Here is a 21170-nt window from a genome sequence, read left to right as displayed (position 1 = left end):
AAAATGGCTTCTATTTGCCTGGAGAGAAGATTGCTGAAAAATGCATGAGTATTTTTCCTGATGTGAAAACAAGCAACCTAACTGGCAGTAGGGCAGACTTTGTAGCTATGCTACTGTTATAGCTCATGAAATATTACTGACAAGAATCATTTCTAGAGGGAAGAAATGAGTCTGCCATTTTTTCCAACCCTCTTTTGACCACTGTAGCTACCAAAATCTTTCTGGAAGTAATCCAAGACATAACAGCATCTCAAGTCTATACAGATGTCATGTACACGCTGACTCTGAACATCTTCTAGGACTTCATTTTGGAGCATGAGATGCCACCTCATCATCAAGAGGCAGATGAAGAACAGAATTTTCTGAGTAATTGCTTATTTCTATAATGGTGTGATTTACACCTCATCATCAAGAGGCAGACGACATCAACTTGGGGATGGGTGCTGGCATGACACAACGCAGAAAATGAGGCTGCACCACCCACTGGGATTGAGATTTGGAGTTTAGGACAAACTGACATTAATATCCCTTCTCCCTCCCTGATTGACCCTGTTCCCCAAAACTCAGGCTCTGAGGTTACATCTTCATTTCACATGTAAATCTTCTATCCATCCACTCAGTCCAACTGAGAGAAGGCCATGTGCGCTGCACACAGCAGACCCAGCAGCTGCTGGAATGTGCTCTGTCCAGCACTAGTCCCTCCTCCGCCACAGCTCGGCTGCCTCACACTGAAATCAGCATCACGCAGGGTCGGAGATTTGTGAATCTGAGGGCACGCAGGGAGCTCGAGCACGGCACAACCCCTCGTACAGAGCTGGCACAACCCCGCGTACAGAGCTGCTGCTGTTGCTGGAGGCGAATGCAGGAAGGGAACAGAGAGCTGCGGGGCGCCTTGCTCAGGACGTGTCGCCCACCACACGTGTGTGTCACCACACGCGGTATCTCGGTGCTCACACACGCAGCCTCCTTCCACGGCATCCCGCTTAAGCACACCTGCCCGGGGAAGGGGGGGAACGCCGCCACCGGCCCAGCTGCGCCCATGGCGGGGAGGGGACACAACCTCCACGCTGCAGCGGCACGAAGGGAGGCCCCACAGTCGGCGTCCCGACCTCTGAAGGGCCCCGCCGGCCCGAGGGACACCGCAGCGGGCTCGGCAGCTCCCAGCGCGGCCACGGGCGGGACGGGACGGAAGAGGAGGAGGCAGGGGTGCCGGGGAAGGCGGGCGTGTCCCGCGATACCCGCGGCACCGGGAGCGGGGACAGCCCCGGCGGGAAGGGGCTGTGGGACACACTCCCAGCACGGCGGGAAAGGGCGGGCAAAGGCAGGCCGCTGCCGCGCATGCGCGCCGGCCGCCCCCCTCTCACCATTACCTGTGAGCCGCCAGGCGCCGTCGCCTTCTTTTTCTTGGCGGGGCCGCCGCCGGTGCCCGGGCTCGCCGGGCGCTTCTTGCTGCGCGACGCAGCCCCGGCGGGAGACGAGGCGGCGGCGGGGACTAGGCTCGCCATGCCGCCCCGCTCCGCGCCCGGACCGGGACCGCTCCCGTCCCCCGGCGGCTGTGGCGGTGCTGCTGCCGCGCATGCGCGGTGACGGCCCGGGCCGGGCCTGGTCGGGGAGGCCGATGGCGAGCGGGGCTTGGCCGGCGCTTGTGAGGCGTAGAGCTCGGAAGGAAGCCGCTCTGCCGCCTCCTCGTTGCCCTGCAGTGTCATGGGCCCCTACTGAGAGACCTGGCTGCGGTGGCAGCCTCGGCCCGGGGTAGCCCGTGAGCGTGGGAGGTAGCAAAGTGTGCCGAGGTGAGGGGTTTCTCCCCGGAGAGGGTGAGCGGGACTGCAAAAGGCGCTGGGTCTGAGTAATTTATAGCACAGAGGCCTTTGCAGTTGGACTTAATGATATTAAAGATCTCTTCCGACCTTGACAATTCTATGGTTCTAACTGTGTAACCTTTGAAAATGCAAATTTAAAAATTAAAAATTTCTACAGCTGGCTGATATTGTGATTGCCTGTCTGGGTAACTCGTATTGCTTAAGATTTGGTTGCTTCTACAATGTTTTGGCTTGGTTAGTGGCCTGGTCTAGTGATTTTTCCTCTTGGAATGTGGAATAGTTTTGCACTGGAGAAGCATAGCAGAATAGATTTGAAGGGACTTGGACTGTGCTCTAAAGAGTTTTCATGGTCCTCTTACTGTGTGTGCTGTTTTACACCATGCCCCAGAGAACTGGTTGGTGGCGAGGTGATGTTGCACAGTTCTTAAACTGCTTAGTGACTGAGAAAACTTCTGAGCTTTGTGCTCGCATGCACCTGCATTCAACATGCTGGTCAACTTATTGCCATGGTTTCTTGAGCTGCTTGTACGCAGTGCCAGTTTGCCAGGTTTCCAGCTGCATGCAATCCTGTCCCAGCACATGCCTTGCGGAGAGGCAGAGGTCCAAGAAGTTGATATTCGGGCATAAAAATTAGGTCACGTTTATAGACAGTGCTGTAATGAGGACTGGGCTTGGGCACAGTAGGGGTGCCAGGCAGTGCTGTGTAAAACAAAAACTTTGAAGGAGGCCTGAAAGAGAGTTGAAGACGAAAGCTTGGACTTCCAGGCTGTGTTCCAGGCACCTGTGTATGTAGCAGAAAAGCAGGACAAGATTTGCTTTCCAGGGGCATAAGCAGGGCCTTGTACAAACATCCAAGTCCCATATTCTCCTTTCTAACTGTAGTTGCTGTCTTTCTGTCTAAGCACACAGGCTGCCAGCAGCACCACAAAGCCAACTGGTAAACTGGATTGCATTTACCCTTAGTGAGTGTTTCAGGCTTGTGTGTACTCTGCAGTTCATCTTTCTTCTCGCTTCAGTGAACAGCATGCTCAAAAGGGTAACCTGAGTGTGGAATTAGCAGGGGCACTGGGAATCACAGGGGAGTTGTGTCCCTTGGTAAAGCCAGATCTGCTTTGCTGTGCGCTCAAAATGTTGATCTTGTCTCAGCCTTTTCTTGTTCCCAGGGCTGGGTCCCATCCCTTTCCCACGCACATGCTGTGTGCTCAGCTCCCAGGCATGCCCAATTAAATAGGAAGCATACCTTATCACAGGGATGTTTTTACTGAGGGGAGCATCTTTAATGCAAGTGAATCATGCAGAGACTTAACGTGCTGCATCAGTGAAAGTTTTTAAATAGTGCTTAGCCAGGCATTTTCTTACCTGTACCCATTTTTATCAATTGGTTTAGTAAAAAAATCACAAGGCCCATGTGTATTGCAGCACTGCTAAGTACAACAGAATTTTGCACAGTACCAAATGCTTTGCAGAATCACAGAGTGGGTCAGGCTGAAGGGACCGTGGTGGTTCATCTGGTCCAACCTCCCTGCTCAAGCAGGGTCATGGCAGAAACATGACACAGGATTGTGTCCCAACACTTCTTGAGTATTTCTGGTGAGGGAGACCCCACACCCTCTTGGGGCACCCTGTTCCAGTGCTTGGTCACCTGCACAGTAAAGAAGTTCTTCCTCATAGTCAAGTGGAATTTCCTTCGCATCAATTTCTCGCTGTTACCTCTTGTCCAATTGCTCAGCACCACTGAGCAGAGCCTGGATCCATCTTCTTGGTATCCTCCCTTCAGATACTGACAGACATTCATGAGGTCTCCTCTCAGTTGTCTCTTCTCAAGGCTGGACACGCCAAATTCCCTCAGCCTTTCCTCATAAGAGAGATGTTGACCTGCTCCAGGAGCTCCTGTTTCTCTTGTGCTGAGGAGCCAAGAACTGGACACAGCACTCCAGAGGCAGCCTCAGTAGATCTGAGTACACGGGCAGGATCACCTCCCTCCACCTGCTGGCAATGCCCTTCCTAATGTGCACCTCAGGATCTAACTGGCCTTCTTGGCCATGACTCATGGAGAGCTCACTCATGGACAGCTTGTTGTCTGTCAGGACCTCCAGGTCCTTCCCCACAGAGCTGCTTTCCAGCAGCTCAGCCCCCAGCCTGTCCTGTTGCAGGGGGTTATTCCTGCCCAGGTGCAGGACCCTGCATTTGCCTCTGTTGAATTTCAGACTGTTCCCCTCTGCCCATCTCCACCCTGTTGAGGTCTCTCTGAAGGGCTGCACAGCGCTCTGGGGTATCACCCTCTCCTCCCAGCTCTGTGTCATCAGGGAACTTGCTGAGCAGGCTTCTGCCCCTTCATCTGAGTCATTGATGAACAACTTAAACAACACTGGGTCCAGTATTGAACCCTGGGGGACACCACAAGTGACAGGCCTTCAACAGGACCCTGTGCCACTGATTATGACCCTCTGGGATCTGTTGTTCAGCCAGTTCTCAATCCACATCACAATCCTGGAACACCCATGGCTCATTGAGAAACAGGAACAATGACAATGTAAACAGTGACCGTGTCTGTGGGGGATGAGTAATGGAGTCAGGGATGAGAGAAGGGCTGTGCGGTTACATGGTGCATTCTCCCCACTCCTTTGAGTGGCTGTCTATAACCAGCTCTGCTGAAAATGGAGAGGTGTTTTTCTGCTGAATAAGTGTCATATGTACCTTGCTGGGTTACTGTTACACACATAAATGAGCAGTTGCTTTGTGATACAGACAAGGCTCCTTTGAACAAGTGCAAATTCCTAACCTGGCTTGGTGCAACAAGGCTCTTCCTGCTGTTAATCTTGAACCTGGCTTGAGTTTAGTACCTTTCCCTTACTGGTGTTGCAAGGTGTGTTTTTGTATGCTACGTTGCTGATATGAAAATTAAATACAGCTCAGCAACAACTCTGAATGCTTTCTGATCTGAATAGTCTTAGGGAACTGGAAAAGCCCCTGGTACTTTTTTTAGTAATATTTGGGGCAAAATGCAGGAATTTCCTGAATTAGGGAAGAAGATCTTAGGCTCTTATCTGAGATTTGTGATGTGGGGTTCAGGTTTTTTTGTTTGGTTTCAGTTTTTGGCTTTTTTTACCCTTTGGCTGGATGAAAATTTGCCATGATAATTTTCTCATCATGCACAGGGGATTAGTACAGTGTGAAGCTTTTGGAGGCATGTGAAGGGTGGTGGGTGCTTCATAATTTAAGATTCAATTTTTTTTTATGGAGGAAGAAGGTGCTGGAAAGCCAGCAGAAATATCTTTAGTGTGAGTTAGGATAAGCAGAGTGGAGAGAGCAAGGTCCCCAGGAGCCATGTGAGTCAGAGCTGCTCCCTGCCCCAGCCCCAAGCGCAGCTTCCCAGCCAGTGGAGAGCTGTGCCAGCTCTCTTCCTGCCGGTGAGCTGGCCCAGTGGAGTGGCTGCCTGTGGTGGGAGGCCCTCTGACTGACACATTCAGGCTGCCTGGGAGGAAATGTGCTGGATGCTTTCAGTTCAAGTGCATGGCAATTCTTCTGCTCCATCAAAAGGAAAAGGCTAGTATGTGTAACTGTGTATTTATTTTATTTCAAGCTTTGAACTTATATCTCTCTCAGTACCCAGCTTCCATCCTTTCTGGCTGTTTAATTATCAAAATTCCTATTATTCTTACTTCTGTACTACAGAAAAATGTGTGGATTAAAAATGAAATAGTGTCTTTACTCCTTGGCTATATTGCAGGTTGTAAGTTTATCAGGTACCTAAAATGAAGCAAGAGCATATGTACAACCCCCCTGTATATCACTGAATTAGAATGAAGAGTTTAGACTTCTTAAATAACCTCTTCCTGGTTTTTTGGGTGGTGTTTTTTGTACCTACAAAGTGGGGTAACCTTTTATTGGATGGTAGGTTGAAATGAAGATAGGAAGCTGTGGTAGTTAAGAAATAGCTCCTAGTGATGGTTACATAGTGATTTGTACTATTACAATTTCCTGGCAACAGTATCCAACACGTTCAGACAAGTTTTTTGTTAATTTAGCCATTTTTAGCAGCGTTGCACAGGTGCAATTTGTGCTCTAATTTGTAAGGTTTTAACTCTTCAAAAAGTCTCAAGTTGTATTAAAACCAAAAACAACTGTTTTTTCCCATTTTGGTTGTGTATGTGTCTACTGAGTATCATGTGAATTTTCATAGAGGCTCTGGAAAAAGGAAGGATTGAAGTTCTTATGTTCACTGCTCTGTCAGGTACAAAGGAATGGATTCCTGCAGGGTAGCTTGTGGGGTTTTGGTGGTGTTTTGTACCTTATTCTTTAAAAGTACTTGGAGGCTTTGATGACTTTTCAGAGCCTGCAGTGTGAACTCTTGTGATTTGCATTTGTTCCCTGCAATTTGCAGCTGCAGGCACTGCACTAGCTTTGTTTAAATATAATGCCAAATGCCTTTAAAATAGGTATTTGAACTGTGGATTAAGAAGACTACTTTGGTATTATTAAAGGCCTTTTTACTGCACACATCAAATATCTAACATGCAATGCAATCTTCCTGAAGCCGTTTCTGTATTCTTAGTAACACAAAAAGAGAAGCAGGGTCTTTAGAAATGCCTTTTGTCATTTTCCTAGTAGTCTCTCCTTCTCCAAGTTTATTTGAAAATGTGACAAATTTGACACATCAGAAATGAGCAATAAGAGTCAAAGTGCTGTTCTGTTTGCAGTTTAGTTGTACTTTACTTGAATTTTTGGTACTAACTTTAGTAAAGTTATGTTGATACTTATCAGTGTTGTTACTTGAAGACTACTGACCAAAAATTATATTCATGCTATGCCTGTCAGTTTTTACCAAAATACTGTGAAGCAAGGAAATCCAACCCAAAAGGTTTTGTTAAATACAGATTTCACTATGGTAAAATAGAGTTTTATGCTGGGGAAAAAAAAATTACACGTAGTATTTGACTTTGATTTTAAACATGATTCTGTTTGCATACAGTATAAAAGGAAGAAACTGGCCATTGTGCAAGTTAATGGAATCCTGTATCCTGTATATCCCAAATAATTAATTATTAAGCAATATTGTGTATATTTAGGTCCTGTCTCAAAAGATTTATGAAATTAGTTTATCATATTAAATTTAATCTTTTCTTTTTGGAAGTGAAAATGGGTTAAGAATTTCCCTATTTAGTTTGCATTCAGAGTCTGATGAATGTTTTCTGCAGTTATTCATGTGAACAAGTTCTTGATTTCCAAAAGGCTCAGCTGAGAAAGATAAAAATGTCATGATACTAATTTGCATAATCTTTAATGTAGTAACCACCTTGAAAATGCTGAGGGTTTGTAGACTGAAAAATATGTGGATTAGCTGAATAAGTAATCTGATTTATGAACATAAAATCTTGGTAGGATGGCTATTAGTTTGCAAGCAATCTGGAGACTGAGCATGGTTATATAATTAATTTATTAATAATTCTAAGGAATAAATTCACAGAAATAAAACTGTCCCATTGAATTCGTTACCAGAACAGGGGTTGAAGTCACTGAATAAATTGCTCAGAGGGATTAGCTCATGCATCTCTGCTTGTTGCAGCAAGTCTTATGGTGCTATAGCACTCTTAATTCTATAGTAACTTTGCATTTGCCTGTACATTAAGCCTGTGGTATTTTTATTGCAATTGGGATACAAATTTGAGTAAGTCTGTAATGCCAGCAGTGTCTCTAACTGTTAGTGGGCAATCTGTGGGTGCTATTTGATTTTCTCATTATTAATTCTCAACACAAGAAAAAAACTCAAAGGGTGAAGGTGCAGAATTCAGCCAAGGTCTGACATCTGCTTGACGACATCTTGGCTTTGGTGGTTGTTTGTCAGTCTCACTTGTTTTTTTCCCTAAATGCTAGCTAGGACTTCAAGTGCTAGATTATCTACTCTGGTGTGTTCAGAACTAGTCAGACTGCACCCAGTGTCTGCTCTGAGTTGCTACTGTGCAAACCAGATGATTGGATGGACAAAAAGCCCTAATTAAATGTGCAGATACTCAAGAAGAGCCCAGTTGGAGCATAAGATTAGAACTTAGAGAAAATGTTTCTGAGCTTGTCTTTTTTTGGTCTTAAAAAAAAAAATATGTAAATGGATCAGCACAGACAAGCACAGATTTGCACTTAAATTTCTACATCCAGTAATTTTAAAAGTTTCACCTGTTGATCCTGGGAAGTCCTTACAGTTCATGTGTAGTGACCAGAAGAAGTAAATTGATAGTGCTTAGCATCAGCGCAAAGCTAAAATTCCTAAAAAGGTTGTCTCTTCTTTAGTAGAAACTGTTCTGTGTGAAAGAAAAAAAATGAAAATGATTGGAACTCCATAAATCATGGGCTGGGGTAAAAAGGAGTGGATAACAATTGCAGTAGAAGGCATTGCAGAGCCTGGCTGATTTATGAGCTGGCTATGAATCAGCGGGATTGCAGAGCCCTGAAACGCACACGTCACACGAGCAGGAAGCCTGCAAGGCACATAGAGTATTCCCTTCTCTTGTCAAAGCTTTGCTTAGGCTCAATTTGAATGCTGTGTCTGGCTTTGGGCATTACACCTCTGGGCTCTCTCCAAATCTCTCCTGTCTTGAAGAGAAGAAGAGGATGTTCTGAGGTCTAGGGATTGTAGTCTGTAAAAAGTGGTTGAGAATTTGGGTTGTCTATGTAACATAAGGATAAGGAGGAGAAGGGGACTGGAGGAGGTTCCAGCAGGAAAGGAAGAGCTGTTCTCTGTTCCTGTTGTAGATTAACTCAATTTATTATGTGCTATAGGCCATTCTTTATATACTAAACAGACTTCACACATTTTTGGGTTTGTGTTTGTGCGTTTTATTTGTGTTTGTGTGGATTTTGGTTTTGTTTGGTTTTTATTTTTGTTTTGTTTGTTTGTTTTAATAATAATGTCCCTACTAGAAGAATCTGATTTTTTACTTCCTATGATGCACTCAAGTGGGAATATGTAGAGGAATTTTAATATTTGCTAAGAACAATGCTTGGATTTTTCTTTCAATGATAAGGTGACAACAATTTGAGAGGGCTTGGGTTTTCTTTCTAGGTTTTGGTAGAGAAGTCCAAAGGTATGAAAGGCCACTGCAAAAGGGGAGGGACCATCTCTCTCTGTGTCTGTAACAATGAAGAAATAAAGGGATTAACTTTGCAGCAAGGAAGATTCAGGTTGTATTACGATGAGCTTTTTTTTTCAGAGAAGGCCTGCTTCACACTAGAATAGCTTGCTTTTGAAGGTTTTGAAAAACAGGTTAGACATCTGCCACAAAAGATCATGCACATCTGATTCTACCCAGAGACAGGAGAGTAGATTAGATGACCTCTCAAGAATTTTTGCAGTTCTGTTTTCTGTGATTCTGTCAGTTCCATGGTTATTTGTTAAAGGCATGTGCTTTCACAGGGAGCAGTGAGAATGTGAGCCTGGCTGGACGAGGTCAGAGTGTTTAACCCAGTGCACCATCTCAGTGGGAGCTGAAAGCAGATGTGCAGGGAATACTGTACAAACAGGCCCACTATACAAAGTAATACTTTTACTGTAGATGGTTCCTGTGTATTTAGTAGCTTTTGTTAGATTCCAGTTCCTTGAATTTATCTGGTGCCCCTTGAACAAGTCTGAGCTTTTGGTGTTCACGGTATTCCACAACCAGAGGCTCTTGCAGCTCCATCACCTGTGTTGAAACCTTTCTCTTGGTTTTGAACTTGACCCTCTTTTAGCTTCATTTGATGCTTCTTGGCTCTCATTCTTTTAGACAGACATTATAGACCCATCCTCTTTGTTGCAGCTGAAGACTTTATCAACCTCTACCTTATTCATTTTTAAACATTTTTTGTGTCTCGATTCAAAAGTTCTAGCTTACATAGCTATTTATTATATGGCAGATGATGCTTGGACTCCTTGTTGCCATCTTTGGAACATGTTGAGCTCTACATCCTTTCAGATGGAGGGCACAAAAGTCATATAGAAGTTAAGATGCAGTCACTGTGTAGGTAATAAAAAGATGTTCTTTGTTTTATTCTCAATTCCTTTTCAAGTAAGTGATTTCTTTCTTTTTGTGATATTGTTGAGCATTAAGCTTATGTTTCCATAATCTGCTTTCCTAACCTCAAGGTCCCTTTTCCTGAGTAATACTGGTCAGCTCATTGTTTATTTGAAATTTGGAAACCTTTATTCTCCTGCTCCTTTTCTGGCTTTCTTATAAATACAACAAGCAGCACGAGTCCCAGGGTAGATTTCTGTGAGGACTGTTAACTTCCCTAACTCTTGTAGGTGATTTTATTCTATTTTTGAAAAATTCTTCATCTGTGCAAGAGCCTTCATTATTTTTTGGTAGGTCCTTAGCTTCCTTAAGCCTTCTGGAAATCCTGATAGATTGTATCATCTGGATTTCCACTGCCTGTGTGCCTTTGGGAATAAAATTAAGACAGTAGTAGCAAACAATGTGATTATCTTGGACATGAGAAGCTATTCTACTCACCAAATGCAAATTTGTTAGTTTAGTCACACTGTCATGTTCCAAGTTGTGACACATGGCCTTTCTGTGCTTTTTAATGCTCAGAATACAATGATTTAATCATGATTTTTTTTTTAATACTGGCATTATAAATGGATGAATTTTACTGCTTGCAGAAAGATTTTGATGAAGATCATTGTTAACTGAGTACTGTTGAATATGTCATGTTGTACAATAAAAAATTTGCAAAACAATTTAAACCTTTTCAGTACTAATCATGCCTATTGAAACAAACTACATTTTTTTTCTCAATACTGTTTGGTGTTGTGTTATTGCTGACATGATTGACAAAAATAGATGTATTGTCTTTTATATTGTCTAATTTGTAGTTGAATATCACACAGCAAACTGAGGGAGGAAAAAGGAAAAGTAGCTTCAAATCAGGGTCATGCTCTACTGATCATGTCCATTGCTCTGGATTTGGTAAAAAGGCTGAATTTACTTGCCTGTATTAGGTGTATGTACACAGCCCTTTGCCAACAGGAAATGTTGCTGATTGTGTCATTATATGAGCAAGCTAAGATCTCTGCCCCTTTAATGGAAAAGAGCCCATCATTAAAAATGCAATGCATATTTTCAGGTAATTAAAAATGATGCATCTGAGTACTTTTCAAGGTTTTTCCCTTCCCCCAATTCCTTCCTTCCTCCAGCACACTTCTGGCATGGGAATATGTTGTTTCCTGTAGCAAATACTGAGGGCTGACATAAACAGAAGATATTGTCTTGATCACCTTTCATCTTTTCTGATTGAAAATGTTATCTGCATGGCTTTTTATATAAAAAATAAAAATAAACCCTACAAATATTTAAATTCCTCTCTTGAAGTGTTTTAAGGAATTTGTCTTCTCCAGCTAAGGATCTGAGAATGCATATAATTATACATAATAATTTCACCACTGTCAGATTAGATTGATTTTTAGTCACTTTTGTGCAGATTAGATTCAACTCAGGTGCTCATACTGAAAGGAGGTGCATTAATCTGCAGTGACATTCAGTCTCTCCCAATTAGTAAGTTCTAAGAGATGTTAGATAATGTGAGTTTGGTGATGTGAAGCATTTTTGTTCTGCCACAGATTTAGTAAATTTAAGGAGGTTTAGGCCTTCAAAGGCAACTATCAGCAACTTAAGTGTCTGGCTAAAAAAAAAAAGAATGAAAAACTAATAGGAGAATATTTCTGACAGATTTAAAGCTTGGAGACAAATTATGGTGGTTCAGCTGAGACTTTGAGGGACACTTAAAAAAAACCCCAACAGAACATTTCTGTAATGTAAGGATGTAACACACACATCTTTGTGCAATCAAAAGGTGTCTTAAAATTTTGGTTGGTGAATTGACTTTTAAAATGTGCATAAGTTTGCATAGTGGTTTCCCTAATGCTACATAACCTTGTTTTCTAGCATGTATGTGTTTCTGTGTAGTGTTGAAGGTCACACATTAATTTCTTCAAACTGCATGTGGTCAGACCATAATTTTAATTATTTGCAAGGCAATGGTACATTAGCATTACAGAAGAGAACAGTGAAGGACGAAGTAGTGAAAAATGAAGTGTGAATAAATGACATTGCAATGTGTGCATGTCTTCTGATTTTGCAGAATTAATGCTGTCAAGGCTGTGCTGTAGCTTGGAGTATATATGTGTTGCTTAATTATCTCAGTTACTGAATATGCTTATTGCATAATCCAGGGTAGGAGTAATTGAGTCCATTACTGTACATAAACAATTGCCAATTTATAGTACTTCAGAAAAAATTCTTGACTGTAAACAGATGTTACAGAATCTAAAATATTGATGCTATCCTGCTTTTGCCATGATGAAATCTTAAGTGATTTTCTAAATGTGTGCTTTGCCAATGCTTGTTGAAAATTGATGGTATTTTTTTTTATGTTTCTTGGAGAAAAGAGTCTACTCTAATTTTTTTTTCCTTTCCACTCTTGCTTTAATTTTTGAATGAGCTATTAGTTTATTTTTTATTTGTTTAATGTTGGTGTTAGCTAATGCCATATGCCACTTCTGTTTTCTAACTTAGGAAGACTGGCTTTTGATTAAATGAGAGCAACATTGGATGTGATTTTACTGATGAAGCAATGATGATTTTACAGGCAGGTAGGCAGTTTTCAGTCTCCTGATTAAAAAGATACAAGTTCATTGTATTTCAGAAATGTTACTGTACAGGAGCTTAGTATGAATACCAGAAAGTAGTTTGAACAGCCTGGCAAGATGTAAGGGTTTTCCTGCAGATCAAAATCCCTTGTAGTTTTAAGGTTTAAATTCTTAAATTTTGCCATAATGTTAACCTGCCTAGTCCCAAAGCAGTGGTCAATGTCCACTTTCCCACTTTCGTATGATTCTGATTGTTTAAAATTGCACATGAGGTTAAAAATAGGGAATTTTTTCTACATCTGGAACAATACATAGAAGAAATAAACTTGGTTGGTGTGGTTTGGGTTTTGTGTTGATTGAAGTGTTTTTCCTTTATTTGTGATCATGAAATATCTACTGCTTTAAAATATGTAATTCCTGTATCAGAAGGGACACCATAGCCTTGTCTGTGTGATTCCTGTTTGGGTGGAGCAAGGCCTGGTCTGATTCCTCTTGGAAGCAGAGGAACGCTCTCCATTGACCATAGCTGGAGCTAGAGTTCCTGCAGAAAGAGGAGTTACTTCATACATTTAATGAGATGATATTTCTCTAAAACTGGAGTGGGAGCTCTGATGTCTTATGAGAATGAAGTTGCAACCTGTATGAAAGACTTTGTTTCTAACTGGCCCCTTGCTTTCTTAGCTTACAAATTCTTCATACACTGTATGCCATACAGCAGTGATAGATTGGAGTTTATAAATATAGAAATATAAATATAGATATAAACAAAGATATATAGAGATATAAATATAGATATAAGTATAAATATAAATATACTTCGATATTATGTGATTGGACGTCACATACCCAGACACAATTATGTATTTAAAAAAAGATAAAACATTTAGATAAACACATATGTAGAGATATGAGTGAGTGTGTATAAGAAGACAACAGAGGGCTCTCCTATTATCATTAAACTTTACTGTAGAGTACAGTAAGTGAGTGCATGCCTCCTGTTATGCATAATTATTCTCCAGTCTCAAGGGGAAATTTTGTATCTTACGTCTGCAGTATGAAACTGATCTCACAAATACTCAGCCTAGAAGTGTTCATTTAATCTTGGAAGAAGTCCCACTGAATTTAATGAGCCCTTAGATGGTAAATTCTTTGGGGCTCTTATTTTCCTTTGTGCCTTATTCAATGGTAAGAACACTCTCCATTAGCTTTTACATTAGCTTCTACTGTTACTTACAGCAAAATGCTTTTAGGTTTTGGCTTGAAAATGTTAATTGAAACACATAGGCACAAAAACTCTGAGGCAAAACACAACAATTAAATTAGAATTATTCCAAAATCACATTTTAGGAATTTGAGTTGGCTTTCTGAAATTTCAAAAGCTGTGGTTTTGAGTGCTGCTCCAGGCCTCATCTCATTTTTGCCATCTTTGTGGCTTTTGAGAGAGGAAGGATTGTAGACCTTGGATGGTAAGATTCCAACCTACTGATGAATGTTGATAGTCAAGGTAACTTTGGCTTCTCTTCAGCTGGGTGTAAGTGTAGAAGATCCCAGCTTTTGTTAACTCTGATGCTGGCAGCCAAAGATATCTGCTTTATCCATCAGAGTCCTTTGAATGCCATTCCAGCTAACAACATTCTTCCAAATGACTGCAGAGGCCCTGGATGAGCCTTCTTCTCTTCATGCTTCCCAAATCACATGCATAAAATAAGTTTTCTACAGGCTGGATTGGCTCAGTAGAATTGCTGTGGCTGTATGTCAAGCCCAAGCTCATTCTAGATAATTGACACCTCATTTTTTTTTTCTTCACAGATGGTTTGAATCATTGCTTTCAGAGTAGGGGGTAATTTAACCTTGCCGGCAGAGAATTTCTAAAACTTTGCAAGTTTATAAACTTTGTAAACTTTTTCATACAGTTAGAGCAGCATTTCTATTCTAGCAGTGTAAAACTATGTCCCACACTGACCAGAGCTCGGTCATGAGGCTGCAGTTCATGAGCGTACTCCTTTAGGTCCATGCTTTGAAAGAATTAATGGGAAATTGTGCATGGTTTCTTAGGTATTTTTGTCTTGAGGGTTACTCTGCTAGCATCCATTATCTTCTCTTCCGAGAAAAAAAGAGTAGAGTAGGAAATGGGAGAAATAGGGAACAGTAATAAATATAAATATAGGTAATAAAGCCATTAGGTTATGAGAAAATTAGGTGAGATGATTTGGTTTGTGTATTGGTTTTTACTTTAAATCTGTATTTGAAAGGCACATTATTTACTGCATTGGTTTTCATGTTAAAAAATGGTATTCTGGCTCAGCAGTACTGTCAAGAAGTACAATATGTCCCACCTCATTAAGTACTATATTTTTTCCTCTCCATCTGTCTAGAACAGCAGGAAAACTTGTTTTCAAATAGAAAAATAATCAGTTGTGTCCATTTCCATTCTTTACCTCTGTATCTTTATATGTCCAAAAATTTGTTTGAATTTGAATAGGGAAGTGTCTCTAGCACAGCAATCCTAATAAAGGCACTAGTCAGAAGATCGGGGTGTGTTGTTTGGTAGCAAGGTAATCAACTATGAGAGCCCAAACAAGAAAAAAATAAGAGTCACAGACTGGTTTGGGTTGGAAGAGACCTTAAAGATCAGCTAGTTCCAACCCCTGTGCCATGGGCAGAGACACCTTCCACTAGAGCAGGTTACTTTTACTGGACACATGAGGGAAGGCAAATCTGCCTATTTAATAAAAATAAAAACTCTGGCTGACTGACAGCATGGGGGAAAGAAATTCAGAAAGAGAGGTATTTCCTGCTCTGTTTGAATATGTGACAAGGAGTTTATCACTATTTGGATATTAGAAGCAGCACAGCAGTTGTGACTAAAAAGCATGTTTTACATGGAAGCAAATAACATAGCCATACAACAAATAGCTGTGCCATACACAGGAGAATGCCCTGGAGGTTTTTTGATTCATTACAGACAGTACTGTTCAGATTAAGGGCCTGATCCACCATAACAAAAGGGTAATACTGGACACTTGCTTAGCTGATAGACAGCAGCAAGGCTGCTGCAGGGCTGGCTTTTCTACTGGAGCCAGGAGAAAAACAGCTCCAAAAGCCATGAAGAAAAGCCAATAGCAAAAATATCAAAACACTGCCTATATTTTCAGATAATTGCTTTCATCACCATTCAGCTTTTGGGAATTCCAGTGCTCTTCAGGTTAAAGTGATTTTCCTCATGGGACTCCTAGCTGTGCTATCTCCTTATTCTCTGCAGCAGCCACTCACAGGTCCTGCAAGAAATCAATTTTAAGCCTGTATTGTCTTTCTGAAGAATACTTCCAAAGACTGAATGAGGGGCTCTGATTAAACCTTTTGCTTTCAGAGGCCTCAGATCATCCTGATAATGTTCAGCTAGTTGGAGTAGTGATATAGTGATACTGAATGAACAAAACAGTGTTAACTTCAAAAGGTCACTCCTTTGCAAAGCCAGGGAGACTAGCCATGGGCAGAAGTTGCCTGCACACGAGGCAAAAGTCCTGTATCAAAGGTTGGATAGAAAATAGCATTTTGCATCTGAGGTAATACCAGAGGATGTGTAACTGTGTGAAAGAGTATTGTTTGCATGAAAAGAAGTCATTTTTAAGAAGTAAATAAATACAGGTTTAGAAAATGGCAAATAGGCTAGAATAATTCATTCTCTCAATCCTAAAATATTTACATCCTTTGTTCTGTTGTAGACACAAAAGGTAAGAGACCCCAGTGAGTTAACAAAAGGAATAAGCATGCAAATCAATTTCAGACAAGAGACATCAGTCACAAATTTGCCACTGGGTGATGTTTAACAATCTGAGAGTAATGAAAGGAATTTTCAGGAAGAATAATTTACGTGTTCTGGGCTATGCATGTGCTGAAGATGATGTCATACCCTGAAAGAATAACTATGCAGACCATAAATAGTCTTTCAGCTAGAGATTTAACACTTACATTTCAAGATGGGAGTGTATTTTAGAAGAAAATGCTTTTCTCTTTATCCAAAGAAGGATACTTAAAATCATAAAGTATGTTTTATTGTCAAAACTCTGCTACAAAGTGATACATTGTAATGAAAAGTGAGATGCATGTAATAAAAGAGAAGCATGACTTAATAATGGAGCCCAGGAATGGGAGGCAGGGTGAGACCTTGAATCCTTTTGGCACTATGTCATTGACTTGCTTTGCAGCCTGAGGCAAGACCCCACTTGCCTCCCAAGAAGCAGGGAGGGAGGTCACAGGGTTGCACCTTGCATTACAGGGTCACCTGCAGTGCAGTTAGGATTCCGTGTGGCACCTCCTGGCCTTGGTGCAAGTGTAGCTGTCTGTCTAAAAGGAATGGGGCTGAGGCAGCTGCATCTGCAAAAGCTGTGAGAACCTCAGGTTAAAAGCATGGGGGATGTGCATGTTTACTCACCTAGCACCTGCACTGACCAGTGCCAATGCTTCAATATTTAATAAAACTCAGATCTTGTGTGCGTTCAGATGAGTAGCAAACAGTTGGACTTTGTTTAGATGCAAAGGTGCAACTTTAAAACCATACTTTAGAAATTATAAAATTGTGCTTGCTCCTGGCTCTGATGGTTAACCCCAGAATTTGTACAGGACAGTTGGAATGCAGTTAATAACCCTGAGCAGGTATTATTTTACCTTCCATGGCCACAGCCTGTGCTGCATCATTCTGTTGACTGCATCAGACTGACAAGTTCGCACAAAGGTTGTTGGATTTTGAAACGGTTCAAAAAGGTCATATTCCTGCATTGTCTTTGACTTTCTTCCATTGTCTCTTTTCCATAGCAAGCTTCACTATCCCACTGGGACTTGTGGTATTTGGGCATCATATTAAGCACTTTATCTAAGCTCTCTGGAAATACCTACTTACTGAGCTGTACTCACACACATCTGCTACTTGCTTATTATACTGGAAAGCTCATAGACTTTTCCCTCTTGCATTATGGGAAGCTGTCTCAGAAATGGCACTCTGGAGAGTTAAACCTTTTTCTGGAAAAGACTGGATGAAAAGAAACCTATGAAAATATATTCATATAGAATTAAATACATTAATGCTGCTCTGCTGGTTCTAGACTATATGCTCAATCTTTTCTCACGGTTTCCTAAAGTATAGCTCATGTCTTGCACAGTCTTGATGTTTGTTACATTTGAGGAAAGGATCTTTCTTACTGTCCACCTCTAGGATTTCTAATATATAATTTTAATGTATGAGATATATAATTTCTGAAAATAATGTGGTTTATTTTTAATTTAGCATAATATTTACCTGGGGGGAATATAAGAGAGGTTTCTGTGGCTGTATTGTGTAATAGGGATGAAAACATAGCCTTTCTCTTGGATCCACAAGTTTACTCTCCAGGTAGAACTGTTTGCATCATGTAAAGGATGAGTTAAAAAAATGAAGGCAAGCCACAAGGTTTTTGCCTGCCTTCCTTTCTTCCACAAGGGAAGAAGCACATCGGGCAAACCTCCCTTATTTTGTCTGTGCCAAGCACTGCTGTTTTGGCTGTGGCAGCTGCTGTAGCTCTAAGGCTGAAACAGCAGCTGCCAAGTACTGCCTTGAGGTGCTGGATTTTCTTTTCTCTAATCCCTCCATCCTGGGCTTGTGCTCAGCCACAGTGCACTCTGTTCCTGCACAGGATTTAAGAATTGGGCAGTAAGCATTAAAATAGCTCCAGGTGGAGGGATTTTCATCCACCTTGTCTAAAATCAGTGCAAGCCTGGAAGGGAGGCAGTGAATGTACTAAGATCAAAGATCATTGTTACACAACAAGACAGAAGGAAACATATTAGAATGCCCTTACACTTAAACATATCCTGAGCCAAATATTTTATACTTGTATATACCTTGTTATTGTGGGGTAGGAGGATTTAATATATATAATGAGAATGGAGTATTAAAAATTTAGACATTTTCCTAATTCTTGAAAATTGATAACAAGGAAATCTGAGTGATGGGTTATTTCTTGGTTATACAGAAAAACATCTTTATACTTTGGATAAATTATTTGACCCACTTTGATATCCACTATTTCCAGAAATCAAACCCCTAGGGAAGGTATGTGAATTCCCATGTTCTAGGAATGATCACAATGGAGAAACTGAATTAACACATGGAGGTGATGTTTGCCTTTTGCTTTTGCCAGCAGCTTGCTTGTCTACAAAGCTCACCTGCAGCAATTGCATGCTGTTAGTACATTTCAATTAGGCATGTACTTCAGGAGAGACCTAACTAAGGATTGTCTTCAGGGTTATTGCCTCTGCAGACTCCTACAAGTTGTAGAAAACAAGTGAACAGCAAGTCACCTTTGTGTTGAAAAGAGGAAGGAAACTCAAGTTCAGCTAGAAGCTGGGGAGGTGTCACCATGTGTTTGTAGTGGCCTCCTTAATCTTTTCCAGGGTACTCATTTCGGGAGATGTCAGAGATGATACAAAGTTAGACACACCTTTGGTCTGTCCCAAACCATCCATTGGTGCTGGTGTAGCTCACTTGCAATGCCATTTAGGTAAATGATAAATGTAATGAAATTATTGAATTGCTGTGGGTATTAATAATTTTAAAAACCCAGTTGAGACATCAAACTGGAATCTAGATTAGGGGTGGAGTACTTTACTGAAAATAACATGTTGGAATGCTACTTAATGCACACTTTAGGAATACCAGACTAATGGAAGACTTACCAAATACTTCTTAAAGGCTTATTCTACCTGAAAATTGAGTGGTAAGTAGTGTATTTTTATCACATCAGTCCAGTTCCTTTATCTACCAGTAATTTCTTCTGGTGCTTGTAACCAAAAAAGCCCACTAAACAACGTTCCTGCTTTCTTCTACTGCTTGTGTCTAACAAGCCATATATATAACAAATAGTGTTTTTCTAACACAACTGTTTATTAAGTTCCAATCATTGCCTTCACTAGAAAGCTGCTGAAGGCAAATGGACTATTCAGTTGTCACTGAAGGCATAGTTTAATGATGCAGTGTATCTCTAGACTGATGAATTCAGCCTTTTTATTCTGCCTAATCTATGATGTGTGAAGCAGACAGTAACTTCGCCTTGCAGACCTGTCTGTGGGAAGCCCATTTCCTCTCCTTTGCTCTTCTGTATGTGATAAACAGAGCCTGTTTATTAAAGGAGCCATCAAGGTACAAAGTTGAAGCCTCAGGTGCTGCTTTAAGAGTCCCTTTTCAGAAGGTACCTTCTCCTTCAAGCAATCAGTTTCCAAGTGGCCTCAAGCATTCCCTACAAAATTGTTTTGTTTCACTTTTGGCAAAAATATTATAGTGCTGACCCACTGTGTGAACAGCAATGGTAAATAGTGAAGGATAGATGGAAGCATTTGGGTGAGAAATCTGTGACAGGCTTTTATGTGAAAACATTTAGTGTCTGCTCTCACTTTAATCGCTTATTATTTTTAAGTCAGTGACAAAAACATCCTGCTGAAATAGGAACACTGGGATCCCATCTGCAGGGAGAATGGTGGTGTTAGACAGACCTTACTATCCTCTAGATGAGACAGTGTATCAGGCAATCTTATTTGTTGCTAGTTTTACTGTTGTATTTAAAGGCTGCTCCTGAAAGCTTTAGCCAGGCTTATGAACTTTCAAATGGCTGCATAAAATTATATCTTGTCTTTGTTTATCCATAACATAAAGTTATTGTGGTAAAAAATAAAATAGAGACTTCATCTTTTAGAAGTTTACTATACCTTTATGTTGCCCTCAGGCTGCCTCTATTTTTCTTGGGAGAAAGCACATTCATATTTCTTCCAGAATGGGACCACTTTGTATAGGCTGGAGCTGTTTGTGATAAATCTTCATTCTTTTTGGTCGCATGTGTATTTGAATGAAACCTAATAGTTTTGGGTTTTTTTTGGTCTTTTGAACATCCACATTTTGTAGCTGTGGATCAAGTGTTTCATAATATATTGAAACTATGCTGTGACAGAAATGTGCTAGAAAAACAGGGTTCACCTTTTTTTCCTGTTACAGAACTTAAAAATAAGTATCAAAACAACTTACCACATATGGAATAACAACAGGCTGTGTAAGAGTGATGAATATGTTCCAGGTTTAATGTAGATGGAAATGGAAGCACTTTCATACCTACCAAAACCTTTTAATAATGTTTTGAAAACTGGTATTTACATTCTTTGAATTGTTTATCCCTAGAAGCAACCTCCTACTTTGGCAAACTTGGTTTAAATCCTCTTGGACCTCTGACAACCAAGCTGATGAATATACTGATATGCTCTGATGTTATCTTACCTGAAAGCTCGTTTTCATCACAAAATGGGTTTTTTGGAAGGGATCACAGTGAGTCATCTGGTTTAACCTCCCTGCTCAAGCAGGGTCATTCTAGAGCACACAGTGTGGGATTTTGTCCAGATGGTTCTTGAATATCTCCAGTTAGGAAGACTCTGCAACCTCTTTGGGCAACTTGTTCAATAGGAGAGTTTAAAAAAAATAAAAATTAAGGACTGGGTGTGAGAAACTATCTCCCAGTGAGGAACTAACAGTCTGACGATGTTATCCTCTGGTGCTTTCCTCCAGCAGGCCCAATAGGAAAGGTATAGTATCAGTCAAGATGAGTTTTAGAAATATTTTAAAAAAATGCAATGCCCTTTTATCAAAAGCTTTCTTTAATGATTTGTGGTCTCCTGCAACTCCTGACCCTTCCGTGGTACAATATTGCCACATA

The 21170-nt window shown here is 41.0% G+C and overlaps 1 protein-coding gene across 2 annotated transcripts in view; it reads right to left on the bottom strand.

The window, feature by feature from the left end:
- INO80C (INO80 complex subunit C) overlaps window positions 1-1772 on the bottom strand; it is a 30475-nt gene extending 28703 nt beyond the window's left edge. The window contains exon 1 of one of the 2 annotated variants that reach the window (XM_071455066.1): window positions 1371-1772. In XM_071455066.1, the coding sequence (XP_071311167.1) occupies window positions 1371-1706 (336 nt within the window). In that variant the 5' untranslated portion in view covers window positions 1707-1772. The remainder of the gene's footprint in view (window positions 1-1370) is intronic. The other variant, XM_071455060.1, reaches the window with a different exon arrangement.
- Window positions 1773-21170: the final 19398 nt, after the last annotated feature.

The sequence above is a fragment of the Agelaius tricolor genome, unplaced genomic scaffold, assembly GCF_023055355.1.
Source record: "Agelaius tricolor isolate 1412-34295 unplaced genomic scaffold, bAgeTri1.0.p SCAF_2, whole genome shotgun sequence".
NCBI lineage: Eukaryota > Metazoa > Chordata > Aves > Passeriformes > Icteridae > Agelaius > Agelaius tricolor.
This window is presented reverse-complemented; position numbering and strand designations above follow the sequence as displayed.